This window comes from Rosa rugosa, chromosome 1, assembly GCF_958449725.1.
Source record: "Rosa rugosa chromosome 1, drRosRugo1.1, whole genome shotgun sequence".
Taxonomy (NCBI): Eukaryota; Viridiplantae; Streptophyta; class Magnoliopsida; order Rosales; family Rosaceae; genus Rosa; species Rosa rugosa.
The window spans coordinates 5,134,397-5,151,888 of NC_084820.1; the positions used below are offsets into that span (position 1 = coordinate 5,134,397).

At 40.3% G+C, this 17,492-nt stretch overlaps 3 protein-coding genes and 1 long non-coding RNA gene across 4 annotated transcripts; 2 read left to right on the forward strand and 2 right to left on the reverse strand.

The window, feature by feature from the left end:
* Nucleotides 1-244: 244 nt before the first annotated feature.
* On the forward strand, nt 245-1,477 carry LOC133712145 (probable 3-hydroxyisobutyrate dehydrogenase-like 1, mitochondrial). Its single transcript, XM_062138234.1, has one exon. The coding sequence runs from the start codon at nt 346-348 to the stop codon at nt 1,288-1,290; it is 945 nt and encodes a 314-aa protein (XP_061994218.1). The 5' UTR covers nt 245-345; the 3' UTR covers nt 1,291-1,477.
* A 1,069-nt stretch (nt 1,478-2,546) lies between these two features.
* Nucleotides 2,547-3,373, reverse strand: LOC133712152 (uncharacterized). Its single transcript, XR_009847211.1, has 2 exons — nt 3,245-3,373; nt 2,547-3,186 (listed from the first exon to the last, which is right to left on the reverse strand). It is a non-coding gene; the product is annotated as an uncharacterized LOC133712152 (long non-coding RNA).
* Nucleotides 3,183-6,593, forward strand: LOC133712128 (receptor-like protein kinase 5). The gene is made up of 2 exons (XM_062138222.1): nt 3,183-5,879; nt 5,976-6,593. Exons 1-2 carry the CDS (start codon nt 3,257-3,259, stop codon nt 6,389-6,391), a joined length of 3,039 nt encoding a protein of 1,012 aa, XP_061994206.1. The 5' UTR covers nt 3,183-3,256; the 3' UTR covers nt 6,392-6,593.
* Nucleotides 6,594-6,687: 94 nt separating this feature from the next.
* On the reverse strand, nt 6,688-11,078 carry LOC133712136 (hexokinase-1-like). Its single transcript, XM_062138226.1, has 9 exons — nt 10,511-11,078; nt 9,379-9,529; nt 9,115-9,297; nt 8,801-8,875; nt 8,514-8,669; nt 8,230-8,328; nt 8,014-8,144; nt 7,758-7,839; nt 6,688-7,441 (listed from the first exon to the last, which is right to left on the reverse strand). The coding sequence occupies exons 1-9, from the start codon at nt 10,780-10,782 to the stop codon at nt 7,094-7,096; spliced, it is 1,497 nt and encodes a 498-aa protein (XP_061994210.1). The 5' UTR covers nt 10,783-11,078; the 3' UTR covers nt 6,688-7,093.
* Between the last annotated feature and the right edge of the window lie 6,414 nt (nt 11,079-17,492).

Here is a 17,492-nt window from a genome sequence, read left to right on the forward strand (position 1 = left end):
GAAGCACTCCAGCAAAAGAAAACTCCTCCAACAAAAGAAACAACTTGAAAAACAAGGCTATTTTACCAAGCTAGTAAAATGTTAAAAAAAAACATATGCTCAACTACAATATAGACATCTGATCTCAAACACGTGTCACAACATTGCACATGGACCGTTGATCTTCTTAAAAACAAAACACCAAAAATCCATCCCAAAAATTGAGATAATACAAAGAATGATCCTCAAAATAGTCAAACACAATTGTAACCAAAAAAAAAAATAGTCAAACACATTTCACCTCCTCTCCTTCCCCAACTCTCCCATCACTTCCACTCCCACTGCACCGCTCTCCTCCGCCGCACCATGGCCGCCGCCTCCACCGAGCCCGCCGTAAGTCCATCAACCACCCGCGTGGGCTGGATCGGCACCGGAGTCATGGGCCGGTCCATGTGCGGCCACCTCCTCAAAGCCGGCTACACTCTCACCATCTTCAACCGCACCCTATCCAAGGCTCAGCCGCTTCTCGATTTGGGCGCCAAACTCGCCGATTCCCCACGCGCCGTCGCCTCCCAATCCGACGTCGTCTTCTCCATCGTCGGCTACCCCTCCGACGTCCGCTCCGTCCTCCTCGACCCCACCTCCGGCGCTCTCTCCGGCCTCCGCCCCGGCGGCGTCCTCGTCGACATGACCACCTCCGAGCCCTCCCTCGCCGTCGAGATCTCCCAATCCGCCGCCGCCAAATCCTGCTCCTCGATCGACGCGCCCGTCACCGGCGGAGACGTTGGCGCGAAAAACGGGACTTTAGCGATTCTGGCGGGCGGCGACGAAGCCGTCGTGGGGAAGCTGATTCCCCTTTTTGCCCTCATGGGTAAGGTTAATTACATGGGTGCCCCCGGGAAGGGCCAGTTTGCAAAGCTAGCGAACCAGACCATCATATGTTCAACAATGTTGGGCCTAGTAGAAGGCATGGTTTTTGCCCACAAGGCTGGGCTTGATGTGGGCCTGTTCTTGAAGGCAATCTCGGTCGGGGCGGCCGGGTCCAGGTCGTTGGATTTGCATGGAGCTAAGATTCTGAAGAGGGATTTCGAGCCGGGATTCTATGTGAATCACTTTGTGAAGGACTTGGGGATTTGTTTGAAGGAGTGCCAGAACATGGGGCTGGCTCTGCCGGGGTTGGCTCTGGCTCAGCAGCTTTACTTGTCACTCAAGGCTCATGGTGAGGGCAATTTGGGCACCCAAGCGCTCGTTGTGGCTCTGGAGCGCCTCAACAATGTGTCACTTGAACAACAGTCTGGGTTGACAAAGTAGTAAGAGTTACTACATGAGTGGGTATGTGTATGAATGTTCATCAAATAAGAGTCGATATTTGTTAGTTATTACTGCTGCTTCTAAATGCGATGATGCCTTTGCCTTTGTATGTTCTGGAATTGAATGTTTTACTCAGTTTTAGTAATGGCTTTTTAATACCATTGGGGCATGTTCCCTTCTTTTTGTATCTGTTCAAATTACTAGTGTATATAAAATAAAAGGTATAGTATCAAAAAAATTAAAAATTAAATTAAAAAATTGATAAAAAATAATGTAACTTTATTTCATGTGATTCTGTACCCATCTTTGCCAAGACGCAAAACAATAGACTATAACAATGTTTAACACATTTCAGCATGTCATTGCCTTTCACAGTTTCACATATGCTTTCATCCAAAACAAAACTTACTTTTTCATGAGAACGTTGTGTGCTGTAGCGTATGAAATGAATCGAAGTTGAAATCATGCCAAATTCCTATCCGTCCTACCAACCAATTTCTAGATTATATGCATTACAAAAGCCACATGCATAACTGCACCATTCAGAAAGCTTACCAAAAAGGAAAACAATGGGGGAGTGATTTGTGCCTTGTGGTTTAGTCAAGCTCACTGATCTTCTTCTCTTAACGCTGACAGTGAACTTGTACATCTTCCAGAAGAAAGCGAAGTGAGAAAAAAATGATACCCACTTTCAGATTTAGCCCCAAAATCAAGCACGCCTAGCTGAATGGATGGGTTGGTCTTGACTTGGGAGAAATACCAACCCACCCATCTAGATCCCCTTGTAATTTCAAATGCCATTTGCTACTAAACAACCACCCAAACCTCTTTTCTCTCCATGTCAGTATCACTGAACAACCAGACGTGCTAGAAATTCTATTCTAGACCAATGGAATCATTAATGGTTGGAAAGAAAATAGGGGAACAAAAATCCAAAGTATAATTTGTTGAGTCAAAGTCTTCCATCACAAAACACACTGCTTTCTCTGGTCTTCGTTCAACGATGGCGTTCTCTGTTCACGTTCTGCTCGTTGGCCGCCTTCAGGGAAGCTTCAAATGCCGTCTTCCATACATTTAATGTTACTTGTTTTGTCAGCAAGTATGTAATCTTACATTTCCGATCTAGAACATCACTCCCAACATGCCCGTACGTTTCAAATTGAGTGACGTGAAACATAGTATAGTGATTTAACCTCGCTCATAATAATATGTTTAACTCGCTCATTAACAAAATAGAATGTAGAATGTTAACCTGGTAAACATCCAACTCAGAAATTAATAGAATAACACTCGTCTATGTCCCGGAAATTACTTAGAAAGCGCACGTGGTTTTGGTCCCTCTTTCTAAAGCAGCAATACAATAAGATCAAGTCAACTAGTTGATCTATATTACTATTTCTTGCTTATAGATCGAGCAAAAACAAAATTTAACAGCTAACTGATTGGCACAGATCTTCCACCAGTTGTTAAAAGTGGTGTCCCGTATTTCCATTGACCAATTTTTCCAGGTCTTCCACTAAATTGCCAAATGACATGATGACCCTCCAATAATGTTATTATAACATCCCCAAATTTCCACGACTAGTTTGCGTTCCCACCTCTTAAAAACCAAATGGATCGCATCATTTTCTAATCAGCTTGTTTTGTTCTGAATCATCATCCCCATGGTTCTAACACGCTCTGAAACAGTTCAACCTCCATATCCAAAATGACTACACCAACCCCAAAATCCTCTCTCATCCTCCTCGTCTTCTTCGTCTTCTTCATCCATGCAAACTCTCAGTCCCTTAAAAACCAAATGGATCACATCATTTTCTAATCAGCTTGTTTTGTTCTGAATCATCATCCCCATAACAGTTCAACCTCCATATCCATATCCAAATGAATCAGTTCAACCTCGATATCCAATTATCCATATCCAAATGAAACAGTTCACGCTCTGAAACAGTTCAACCTCCATATCCAAATGACTACACCAACCCCAAAACCCTCTCTCATCCTCCTCATCTTCTTCGTCTTCTTCATCCATGCAAACTCTCAGTCCCTTCAAGACAAGGAATTATCAGTCCTGCTTAAATTAAAGTCATATTGGCTACCTCCACGAGCTTTCAGTCATTGGACTTCATCATCAAACTCTAGTTCCCACTGTAACTGGCCTGAGATCAACTGCACCGGAAACTCCGTCACCGGATTGAATCTCAACAGCGTAAACCTCACCCTTGAAGTTCCACCCTTCATTTGTGACCTCAACAACCTCACACACCTTGACCTTGGTAATAACTCCCTCCCGAGAGGTTTTCCTTTGTCTCTCTATAACTGCTCCAAGCTAGAGTATCTAGACCTCTCGCAAAACTACTTTGTGGGTACAATTCCTAATGACATCGACAGATTGCCTAAGCTTAAGATCCTCAACCTTGCTGGCAACAACTTCTCCGGTGACATTCCGGCGTCTATTGGGAACTTACAGGAGCTGGCTACTTTGGATATATACATGAACCAGCTCAACGGCTCTGTCCCTGCTGAAATAGGTGACCTCTCCAATCTTGAGCAACTCTGGCTCTCTTGGCTTCCCAAAATGGCGCCATGGAAGCTACCTTTTAACTTCACCAAGTTGAAAAAGATGAAGATATTGAAGATACGCGAAGCAAATTTGATTGGGGAAATACCAGAATCTATTGGAGAATTGGAAGCACTTGAAGTATTGGATTTGGCGTGGAACAAGTTGAGCGGGAATATACCAAGCGGTGTGTTTCTGTTGAAGACTTTGAGCATTATATATCTGTTCAAGAACAGGCTTTCAGGGGAGATTCCTCGAGTGGTTGAAGCACTCAACTTGAGCATCATTGACATCTCCGAAAACAATCTCACAGGGCCGATACCAGAAGGTTTCGGAAGCCTTACCAAGTTAACAGATATGAGTTTGTTCGAAAATCATATTTCAGGTGAGATTCCAGAGAGCATTGGCCGCCTGCCAAATCTTGTGATTTTCAAAATGTTCAACATGAACCTGTCAGGAACAATTCCTCCAGAGCTTGGAAAGCATTCGCTGCTCGAAGATTTCCAGGTTTCAGTGAATAGGCTTACCGGAAAGCTGCCAGACGGCTTGTGTAAAAATGGTAAGCTTGTGGCAGTTGTTGCTTATGAGAATAGTCTCACTGGGGAGCTACCAAGCTCTCTTGGAAATTGTGATAGTCTGCTGATAGTCAATGTCTATGATAACATGCTATCTGGGGACATTCCTAGTGGTATGTGGAATGCATTGAATTTGAGTTATGTGATGATGAGCAACAATTCGTTCACGGGTGAGCTTCCTGAGAAGATGTCATATAATCTTCAAAGGCTGGAAATCGGAGATAACAAGTTTTCAGGTCAGATTCCAAGAAGGGTGTCTTCCTGTAAGAATCTGCAAGTTTTTGATGCTGGTAACAACCTCTTCAATGGTAGTATTCCTCAGGAATTAACTACTCTTCGGAGCTTGACGACTCTGACCCTGCATCAGAATCAGCTTAGCGGGCCACTTCCATCAGATTATGCAATGTCACTAAACTCTCTTGATCTGCGTAGAAATCAACTCTCCGGACCAATTCCAGAGATACTTGGTGGTTTGCCCGCCCTTACTGTGTTGGACCTTTCTGAAAACCAGTTTTCAGGTCAAATTCCAAATCAACTTGGCCATCTGAAACTCAACGATGAGTTCAACCTCTCTTCAAATCTCCTCACTGGCGAGATCCCAAATTCATTTGAAAACTCTGCATATGATACAAGCTTCTTGAACAATACCGATCTTTGTGCAAGAACCAGTGTTGTGAATCTCAATATATGCTCTCAATCGCCAAATTCCAGCAAGATTTCAACTCGGTCCCTTGCTTTGATCTTAAGTCTAAGCGCGGTGTTGTTCGTGTTGGTTTTGTCCTTATTAATCTTCTTTGTTAGAGGTTGCTGGAGGAAGGCTGGATCAGACGCAGACTGGAAGCTCGTTGCATTTCAGAGGTTGAATTTCACCATCTCACAAATCTTGTCAGGGTTGACAGAAAGCAATGTGATTGGAAGTGGTGGATCAGGGAGGGTCTATCGTGTACCTGTGAATCGTACAGGTGATTTTGTAGCTGCGAAGAGGATTTGGACCAACAAGAAGATCATGGTGGAGAGGCTTGAAAAAGAGTTTCTTGCAGAAGTCGAGATACTGAGCTCAATTCGACATGCTAACATAGTGAAGCTAATGTGCTGCATATCCAGTGAGACTTCGAAACTTCTTGTATATGAGTACTTAGACAATCGAAGCCTAGATCGATGGTTGCACAAGAAAAACAGGCCATACCTATCCAACCTCTCAAGTTCAGTCCATCATGTTGTTCTGGACTGGCCTAAGAGGTTGCAGATTGCAGTGGGAGCTGCTAAGGGCCTCTGCTATATGCATCATGACTGCGTTCCACCCGTTGTGCATCGAGACGTGAAATCAAGTAACATTTTATTGGACTCTGATTTCAACGCAAAAATAGCAGATTTTGGTCTGGCCAAGATGTTGGTCAAGCAAGGAGACCTTGCCACAATGTCAGCTGTTGCTGGTTCCTTTGGCTACATGGCTCCAGGTAATAACCTATACACAAAAATGCTCAAGTTAGTTCCCAAAGAAATATGTTATTTGTGAGCAAATTAGTTAACTCATCTTCTCAATTTGATTGCAGAATATGCACATACCAGAAGAGTGAATGAAAAGATCGATGTATATAGTTTCGGGGTCATCCTGCTGGAGTTGGCAACTGGTAGGGAACCTAATGAAGGTGATGAAAACACTTCTCTCGCCGAATGGGCGTGGCGTCGTGCTCAAGAAGGCAAACCTATCGCCAGTGCTCTGGACCAGGACGTCAAAGAACCCTGTTACTTGGATGAAATGTGCGCTGTTTTCAGACTCGGCATCATGTGCACCGAGACACTTCCTACTAATAGGCCTTCTATGAAGGACGTTCTGCAGATCTTGGTTCGAACTTGTCCTCCACCAGTTCGCAGGGAAAAGACTGAATATGCCGCTGCTCCTCTCCTCAAGAACTCGAGGCGGGAGAGAGTTTTGGAAGATCAAGATGGTTTGGCAACGAATGTGTGATAATTCCCGGAAGTGGACACCAATAAAAGGGGAAATAAGACGTGTATGTAGGCTAATATGAGATGCTAGATAGCGTATGTAGGCTAATATGAGATGCCTGTAGGCAGTTTATGATTTGCATATATATATATATATATATATATATATATATATTGAGACCCCTTAATAGAGGAGCACCGTACGGCGACCATTTCAGACTGCAGATGATAGAAGTCCATTCTTCGTTTTAGTACAAGTACAATCATCACGATAGAATCTCCAACAGCAAAGGAAAAGGAACCAAAAAAAGATTGTGATAGCCCATAAAACTCCGGTTTTATTAATAGAGAACGAGAGAGAATATTCCGCAAAAGATAACTACTCAGTTTACATTCCCCCATTTTATTATGTAATCCAGCAGAATCGATCGTATACACTTATACCAACACAGCCTACGCACCCAGAAAGGAGCAAAACAACAGGCTGTGACACTAACTGACTAAAGCTTTAGCCAACTGAAAACTCCAACTGCCAATTATGATCCTTTGCCAATTACAAGCTCAAAGGACCATAACTTAAGGATTGGATGCAACATCTTTCGGAATAGGAGCTCAGAGCAGCTCCAACTGTTCCGAAGCAAGTTGTGAAAAGGCAAGGGGAAGGCAAAAATATACAAAAATTGCGAATGTCACACTTCATTCATCTACCCTGGTCTCAACTATTTTACGACTCCTCTGCCCCAAGGTAATGGGAGTGAGAGGCTGCCAGGAGAGCAGCTCCAATTCCGGACCCATCATTTGAGTGCTCAACCGAGATGTGCTCAGCAACTTCATCACCCAACAACTCATAAAGAGTACTCTCCATGCAGACGCGGAATTCAGTGTAATGCTCAAACAAGCCACCATCCATTGCTACCACTGACTTGTGCTTCTCTCCATCCTTTACTGTGTCTCTACCCAACTTCTTAAGGACTCCCAGGATCCCAGCAGCGGAGAGGCGGGCCCCACGAGTGGCAACTATGTCGCATAATGCCACAACAGCCTTTCTCACTTTCAGTGATGTATTGGAGATCTGACAATTGTTGACAAATCAAAAACCAAAACTCATTCTGCTGTCTTGAAATCGACTTGGGAAGAATTATAAGATAGAAAGGAATTATAGTTGCTCTTAGAACTGTGAGTATGACCATCTAGACAACAAAAACATGACCTATCATGCGCACTCTATGAAAAAGTGATTCGATGAAAGACATAGCCATTTTAACCTTTTCTTGTTTTCAGTTTGCTAACAGACCCTTCCAAAATAGAAAGTGCGAGAAAGGTAATAGAAATTATAAGGAGGCGAGATAGCAAAGTGATGATTTCATCAAAGAGTAGGAGGAAAGTACCTCTAGGATATCCTTGAGTTTGGTCCCAACTACTTTCAGATCCAGAGATGAGTCATGATGCATTGCGGACATGTCAGGAGTCCTGCAAATATTACAGCAATGTAAAGACTCGCTAACACTTACTCCACTTACAAATGGGTTCAATGAAACACATGCAGAAAGCCTATCCATACTTGAAGCTGAATAAATATTAAAAGAAGTTGCCACTGCCACAAAATACTAGGCCAAACAATCAGTCAAAAGTATCGCCATATACCTTAATATGAAAGGAACTTTCAGTTTGGGTGGAACAGTATCACCAAAAAAGGCAGCTTCTTCAGCCATCTTCAACAAAACTCTGCGCACAATCTCTCCCAAATACATCCCAGAAATAATCTTCTCAAAGATCTGTAAAACAAAATAAAATCCATGGTCAAATCTAGATCAAGCCATCTACCATAAGTCAATCATGTAAAAAAAACTTGGTAGTTACTTGATCTCCAGGGTTCAAACTCTCAGCATCAAGGGCTTGATCATATTCTGTTAGGGGAAGGTGTGATGAACGAAAGTTACCCCACTCCATGTTGATTACCTATTTATGAATGTAAGAAATGATTAGCTCTGACTGCTCTGTTCTAAATGGATAGAAATTAACCATGGAAGAAGGCATCAAACATAAAAATTCCTTTCCAGAAGGCTAGGGGCCATTGATATTATGACATTGTGAATCAACCATAATTCCATTAATTTTGACAGCAGAATATATCATATACTAACCATCTCTCCTGATTTAGGTAGAAGACCATGCCATTTTGGAATGGCATGTGCGCGTTCTACATAAGCGGCATTTGTTCCAGTGCCCAGAATGACAGCAGCAATTGCATCCGGATTGTGGTACCTACCTCCAGCTAATGTCCCAATTGTATCATTAACCTGCATCAGCCTGGCAAGTTAGGATTTTCGAAAATTGATTTAGCAATTAAACATTAACCAGGTGTAAATCAGCTCCTCGGAGCATAACAGGAAAACAGAGCTGTTGAAATCACAAAACATATTGGACTTACCAAAGCTGTAACACGCATATCCAAGCCAATTTTTTCCACTGATTTGGTGAGCTCTGCCACCACATCTTGGTCAACCTACATCATATCAACAAATGGAAATTATCACAAGAGGACACACTGATATTCTCTCAAATGGATTAGATATTCAATGAATAAAAGAATGTTTAGGTAGAGCTTATGCTTAGTAAGATAATGGATGGAATCATAGAAAGCTGAAAAGCAAAGCGAAACCCAAATATGACCTACATAACTAACTAAAGACAAAAGGTAGCAAAGTCAATACAGCAGGAAGTGTCAAAGTAATGAAGACTTGCCGCATCTTCAATACTGAATCCTTTTGTCCACTTCATAAGGGTCCCAGAAGCAATTGATGTTTGCCATACGGGAAATGAGAAGGTAAAACCCAGCTCCCTTAGCCTACCAGGTGCAGGATGAAAACCTTCTCCTTCAGTAGCAACAAATTTTGCTAGTGCTTCAGCAATAAAATCAAATAATCCCTGAAACCAAATCATGACAAATTAGTTTCAAGTGCAAACAACTTTAGGCAAGTTTGTTAGATTGCTTAAAGAAATACTAACTTCTGATGTCCCAGTCATCAAATGTGGTGGAATTGAAACTTCGTCAAATTCTTGTTTAATAACACGCTTTTCCTTCCCACCAAGTTGTACACGCAGGACACGGAAGTTTGTCCCACCAAGGTCTAATGCATAAAATAGACCTTTCTCATCCCTGAAAAATTAAGGACAAAAGTAAGGGGACTGAGCTATGCTTCCGATAGGCCCTCAATAGGGCTCAACAAGATCAGCTATTCAGCTAGTGTATTAGCAGAAAGCATCAATATAGTCTACCCAGCATGAGACTTCAATTTCTATGAATTTAGTATCTAAATTATGAATTACACAATCATTTCTAACAATCTTTCAATAGGCCCTCAACTTAATGCTGCCCCACTTTTCCAATTGAAATACAGTAGAAAACTAGAAGCACACTGAACACAGGACTCGTGAGTCGTGACATAACACAGCCACACACCAAGAAGAACATACCAAACATGAAAACTAATAAGTAAACAATAAAGTCCAAATTTGCAAACTTTCCAACCCTGTGAAGTGAACTCCCAGTTCATTACTCTATGGCGTTACCACCACCTTTCCTAAAGGCAGGCCATCATCTCTAGAAGTAGATCTATTAAAAAAAAAACACTATTCCCAAAACGAATACATATGCAACCTGCATGAAAAAGCAAGAATTTCGTATCCTACGACCAATATCCAGAGGCAAATCGGTAAAACAGTAAGGAGAACTAGATGACCACACAAAAAAGATGGAAACGGCAAAGGTGATAGGGGTCAAAACTAAAGCAGTAAAGATGAAAAGAAAGATTGTAGACCCAATACAGAATCATGAAACTAACTTTGATCAAAAGAAAACCAAGCACAACACAAACGGAACCCAACTCTTATCTGCTTTAACACACCATTTCAAGAAATAAAGAGCAAAACAAGCTCAATATCGTTACCCCCTCCTAACATAAATTAACAAAACAAACAAGTAAAATCACCAATTCAAACAAAACAGTGACTTTTAAGCAATCAAACTTTCAAATTATCACGAGTCTTTTTCAATCCCAATTCCCCAAGAAACGAAGAAAACTGAAAAGAGAGAAAGTAAAACTAAAACTAGGGCAGGTGATAATAGAGTTTTGAATACCCAGTGGGGAGGTTATCAACATAGCTGATGAGCATCTTCAACTTGCTGCCGCCCTCCGACGCAAGCCCGGCGTGCATCTCCACCGTCATGGCGTCGGCGACCTGCCGGAGCTTCCCAATCGGCGTGTCACACTTGTCCTCAAACTCCTTCAGTATCGCCATCGCCCGGGCCCACCTCCTCGAGCTCTTCAAACGACGCCGCACCAGCAGCGCCGCCGCCGCACACGTCACCGCCGCGCACACCACCGCCGCGCCCACCGCCACCTTCCCCATAACCACCGCCGACTGAGCTCAAAATCTCCCAATTCGACTCAAAAAGATGGAATCTTGATCGGTTTCAGAGGGTTCTGAATCCGAATTGACGCCAAGACTCGAGCTTTTGTAATTGCATCAAGACTTTTGAATTGGGAATTGAACAAATGTAAGAAGAAGAAGAAGAAGAATAAAAGCCCAGATCGGAATCGATTAGGGACACGAATGGAAAATCGCCAATGCTAAATTTGCTGCAAAATTTGGAGAGTAAATATAAGCAAGCGTGTGTTTATCTTTTTGTTTGCTTAACTTGGTATCTAATTTTCTCCTACCTTTTTTGGAAGAGGGGGGGGGGGGGGGGGGTCTTTTTTTTGGGAGGGGAAATTACGAGAATGGGGCTGTCAGTGTCACCCCCCTGTTCATATGGACGAACATGATTCCATTGGAGGTGTAGGGGATTTTTGGAGTTTTCAGGTTTAGGGAAGGCTACGTGTGAGGTGGTGGCTCATCTGGTCATGCGTAAAGTTGGGATTTTTTTTTTCTTGGCTTCCAACCCAAAAACATAAATGCTTCCAAAAAGGAAAGGTTTGCATCTTGGTGTGTGATCCTAACAAAGATGTCAAAATGTGTGTTTGATTAGGTAATAACTTGGTTAATCTGATTTCGATCAAGTATTTGATATCGAATACATATCAAATAATAGTAAGTTTATCTGAGATAAAGTATCTGATATCATTATAAATCATATAAATCAGTAGATTAATGATTTTTTATTACATTTGATCCTATCTACAATTTGTGTAGTCGATAACTTGTTCATTTGATCTCGATTTAGTATTTATCAGATGTTGATTATATATCAGATAAACATATAAATTAGTTAACCTTTTTATTAATATTTTGTTCTATTTATGAATAGACGGTCAATATTATTTTGATTGAGCATTTGTTGATTGCATATAAGATAAACAGATAAAGAGTCTTATATGAATGATTTATGTAAAGGGTATAGGACAATAAAGTGAATTTTCACGGGTTACATTGAAATGAAATCCTACGACTAACTCGTCAAAAAAATTCCCAGTACTAATTGTGAAGGAAAAATACTATAAGAGGAATTGAAGAGCTCAAGAGAAAACAAAACTATGATTTGCATTAGTCTAATCATACTCCAATAAACAACAAGGAAGAAAGATGTTACATCCAATGTGTGTGGTCTATTGTCCTTAAGTCTAGGGGATTAAAATAGTTGGGCCCTTAGAGAATTGCAATGGTACATGTTAAATCTAAGTTTATTCTAGCAAAAAATGTTAAATCTGAGTTGATTATCAAATTCACAAATATATTGTCCAAAATTGACTATAATCCAAGTCAGCAATTAATCATCATTGAAAGGAAGAGGGCAAGTGGCGCTTGAGTTGGATGTGAAACCATTCACTATAGATTCAACTAGTGGTTTCACCAAAACTACAACTATGAGAACAAGTTTCTTGACTCTATGCTTGAAATGTACATACATAATAAAATCAATTAAACTATTTTGGACCACATTGTGTGCTAGATTACTTTATTATTTAAGCATTTGCCAATTGGAATTGAAAAAAAAATTGCACATTGATCGATTTGTAAGGATTAAAAAGTTCTAAAAGAGTTGACAATTCAGTGTTGGTCCTTTTTTTTCTTATGCGCTCAGTGATTTCATTACTTTTTCAATAGATATAAAATTTAAAAATATATAAATTTTGCACAAGAATCGTGTATGCTTTAGCTTTTGGTTTACAAAAAATAGATCGGATTGCAGTAGTAATATTGACACAATGTAATTACCATTCAAACATCTCATCTCTTTTTTGTCTTCTTCAATGGATATAAATCCGAAAAGCTTATAAAATTTGCTCAAACATCGCGTATTTCTAATTTATATAAATAGATGTATTAGTCATGTTGACAAAAAGTGAATTATTAAAGTGGTCTATGTAGCCTCATCTCAATCATACCAATATAATGTTTAGACAATCAGGTGTGCGGGGCGCTTCATAATCATTAGACTCCCTTCATGTCCGGGCTTATTAAAGACTATGAGTGCATATAAATGTTATTACATTAATAGTCGAAGTTGTATCTAGTTATGCGTTATAAAATGTATTATAATGTGATACATCTGATATTACCCTAACTCGGTAGACGATCTCCGGCCATCAATTACCAGCCACATCGGCTTCATACCGGTATTTGTCGCTTATAGGATGTTTCCATTTCATTTCAGTTTCCATCGACAGATGGGAACCCCAAAAAGTGGTCCAGAATAAGAAACAAACCTTGCCTAACCAAATAACCATAGTGTTATAAAGAGAAATCAATTCCAGTGGGACACGGACAAAGCTTCCTCCATTTATGGGCATCTTATTATCTTCATGGATCAGAATGTTATTGGAAGGATCAAAGTTAGGTCTTTGCTTACAGAACCTGATTGGTTGGTGGAGTATGCAGAAGTTGTCAATGTTTGCAACACCCAAAACTAACAAATGCTGAATCTGTCAACTCAGATTTGGGGAAAAGTTGTGTGCTGCTGGCCAAGACAGATGGACTTGACACCTTCATCTTCCATTTTTATTCGATTCTTGATCGAATATATGATCTGATTTTGCTTCTTCATGAATATATTTCACCCTAATTTTGTTTAATTGAAACTGGATAAAACGCACCCACATTTCAATTCATTTGGATCTTTCATTCACAATTTTTATCCGTCAAAAAAGTTATACAAAACTCCTTACACACTCTTCTACACATATGTAATGTAATAACATTTCCTGATACATACAGGAAACTAAGCATCAGCTAGTTCCTTGCCAGTTGGAATTACAGGAACAAGAAAATTGCCAAAGGGTGAATCAAAGATCTTGAAGTTTCCAAGGACACCATCCTGTTGTGCCTGTGCTACTGCAAAATCTCTAGCCTGCCGAATACTACTACTCAATCCGACTCCACTACTCATTTGAGCCGCTGGAACCTACACATAAATTACACAACGTCAAAACTGAGAACTACATTTGGGGGCCTTAGAGAATGTTTCGTAATATTGAAACTCCGGAGATATGAGCAGTTCTTACTGTTACTTGATTCTCAGTGGGTGCAGACACATTCCTGGTGTTACAGAAAAGCCTAGTTAGTTAATGAGAGAAATCCATTACAATCAACAAAAACCATACATGTGCGTGTGAGGAAACGACTTGTCGTTTACGAAGACGACTGTGGAAAGGGTCGGTTTTGCCTTTTGGGGAAGAAGACGATGCCTTTTTTCAGTTAATAAATTGTCGTGTTACGAAAACCCAATTCAGAATCCAAAGAAAACGACACAACTGGTTCTGGATTGTCGTCAGGGGGAGAGAATCTCTCTCTCTCTCTCTCTCGTTGGGTGAAAATTTGACAGGAAAAGATTCCAACTTTCACGGGACCATAAACTGCAAGGACTCAAAATTTGAAATTGGAAAATTGTAAATTGAATAAAAGGGCATGTTGGGATTAGTGATCACCTGCGAGGTTGAGGCGGTGGTTCAGCGATTCTCCTCCTCTTGGGTGGTTGTTTAGGTGCCATTGTTGGCTGCTCTGCTGAAGCTTCAGCTAAATTCCCAGCTCTCACTCCCCTCAGGTTAAAGGGGCATATATGGAGATGATGGAGAACAAAGGGCTTTTGTGGGTTTAAGAAATCTGGACTAGGCCCGAAGTAGCATGCCTATATGGGCCGGGCCTGGGTGGTTGTTTATGAATCTCATCACTAAATTGTGGATTCATTTTATCTCGTTTCGATTCAGATCAAAGAAGTGAAGACAACAAAATGGTAGTATCGCCAACATCAAGTGTTAGCAAAACAAAACTTAGACAAAAATATCGAATGCCAGTAAAAATCATATCAAAATTTCAGATATAACTAATCAACGGAATGTACTAAAACAAAGTATCAGTAAATGCAATACACCTTCCATGTAAACAAAAATAGAAATTTCAAGGAATGTTATCCATAATTTGGATGAGAATCATTTGTTATGCTCCCGTAATGATCAATTATACACTATCATTGATCTTAAAGACTTGAACCACAGGCTCCGGATACACACTCATATTGGTGTATGTATAAAGTGAGGACTTGATAAAATTCATTGTGGGCCGGGCCTGAGTGGTCCAGGAAGGTTATTAGGTAAAAGGCTCTAGTAGAATTCTCTGATCTATGGGGGATATATTCATTTGACAACGATCATTAATTAGATTCTGCACAATGATCATATCTCCACTAGAGATCGATTGTAGATCAATCAATCTTGGATGGACTAATCACTCATCTGAAACCACACGCTCATGATATGTCATATTGGCGTAATCATCACTTTTGGGGATTTAGCAATCATCTAATAGATCTTTGCATTTGCTTAATTATTTCATTGTTCATCAGTCTTAATAATATACAGTACTTCGTGCCTTCTGGTGGTGCTGATAGAGATAGTAGTCTTGGAACTGTTCTTGATAAACTTTTTATATACATGGGCCGTATGATAAAGATAGCTAGGAGTAGCTTTAGGTGCTATACTTGTACATCATCAATAATGTAGCTTGACAATTTCTTGCAGCTTGCTAGTGAGGTTGTTCGATCTGTGATGCAGACTTCTGTATGATAGAAACTTATGCATGCTTAAATCTGAGTTACTCAGCTTAAAGATGTCTTCTGCGTTTATGATGCGTACTGTAAACTAATTTTCATGGTGTTTGGGTAAAAATGGGTACATGCATACACACAGAGGTGATTTTGATTGTAATCTAGCTAAGGTTCTAGGGGACAGCAAGACTTGGAGCCCTTCTATCAACGGGACGATTAAGTACTGTTCTACCACTGAAGCTAGAAAACTTTGGAGATAATCTTCTCGGATTTTGAATTGTCATGTGCGTAATGCTTTAACTAGGGTTTCGATCGAACAAAACATTTTCTAAAAATTAAGACAGCTAGCTCAATTTGTATTTATGATATCTTGTTGAATTCAACAACTTTTACCAGCTATAACCGTGAATCACTCACTCTACAAAGATGAAACAAACAACATGTTTTTCGTTTGACCTAATTTGGTTAATTAATTTCCTAATTGTTCGAGCTATAGCCGGTGAATGTTGTAGCTTAGCTAGTGGCCTCTAGCCCTCTAGGTAGGATATTATTGATTAAAGATGGTATGTATTCAACAAACTTAATGTTGATTGATTTGGACTGGCTAAGTTTTAATTTGTCCAACCAATATTCTCCCTCCATAATCGCTGGTGTTACGAGAAACTTGACCCCCCAGATCGAACCAAATCTATTCCCTCATCATTCTTCAGCTCTTTACTTAAATCGTGGATGAACGCCTACATGCTTAGAAAGTCACTTTAATTTGATATTCCTGTTTCCATTTTGTCAAACCTCAGATTATATCTGTTTTCTTAGTCGGTGATTATTGTAGTTATTGACTAGCTATATCTTAATTTATATTTGACCCGTTTCGATTAAGGTTGACCAAATTAATCAATCCGAACAAAGTGATTAATTAAAGTTTGATTAATGATTAAGATGCGTAACATTGTCCTTAATTGATTGACTACTACGTACTGGGGTCAACAACAATCTGCTATGCTAATGGAATTGGGGTTTGAAAATTCTAGCTCGATTGGTGCACGCCCTTCATTCTCGCATCAATTAAGGAATCTAAATACCAAACTTTTTAATATATCATTTGCATCAATTTACTTTATAATACGAAACTTTCTGTAGAATTCACCATACAATGTTGAGTATATAAAATCATAACTTGAAATTTTTCAAATTCTCCAAATGGTATCCTTTAAAAAAAAAAAAAAAAAGTCAAATCCATTAAAAGCCATAAATTATCTCATTATAAGTCTTTGGATAGCATAAAAACTTTCAATCTAAATATGTACGGTCCCTCTTTATTGCAAAAGTTTCTGGTCGGACAACTGGATTGTCCACATGGTTTGTCCGATCACCAAATCTAATAAGTAAGTAATTTATATTACATAAATTCCTGAACAACTCATTTACATGAATGACGACGTTATAATATTATGTACGGGTTTGGTGAGCCCACGCATCCCAATGGCCCCTCCGAAATATATTCTCCTCATCATGAGGTTGAACCCTAATTTCCAAATGGTTAGGGCCCATCGTGCCACATGGTTAATCACCATAATCTCACTACAGGACTCTCTTAAGTACTGTTGTTGTCCAACCCTAAACAGTGTTGGAGGGGTCCCGAAGGGATTATTACCACATAAGTTTGGAAGAGAGTTGTTGTATGCTTGTTTCCCCCCGGCCTTCACAAGAAAATGGAGTTTGAGCTAGAGACCTTTCAATCCCTTGACCTTAATATTGTTAGAAAGGCATGCAGTAGTAGTCCAAGTCCAACAAGCACGCTGAGAACTTAAGCAAATTGATCGATTAAAGACCAAGCTCAGTTAACCTGAGGCCAGATCGAAGAAGCTGAGATAATTAAACCTAGCTAGCTAGGTTGCCATGACTGTAGAGTAGAGGAATTAGGTGATTTAGGTCAGCGACAGTGTTGGAGTTGGACAAGAAGGTCTTGCATGCCATGTGCAGAAATGCGTCCCACGTGGGATATGGCATGCGTGTGGGTCTCTTCCTACAGCACCATAAGAACCCACAAAGTTTCCATTTTCCAAGCTAGGAAATTGAT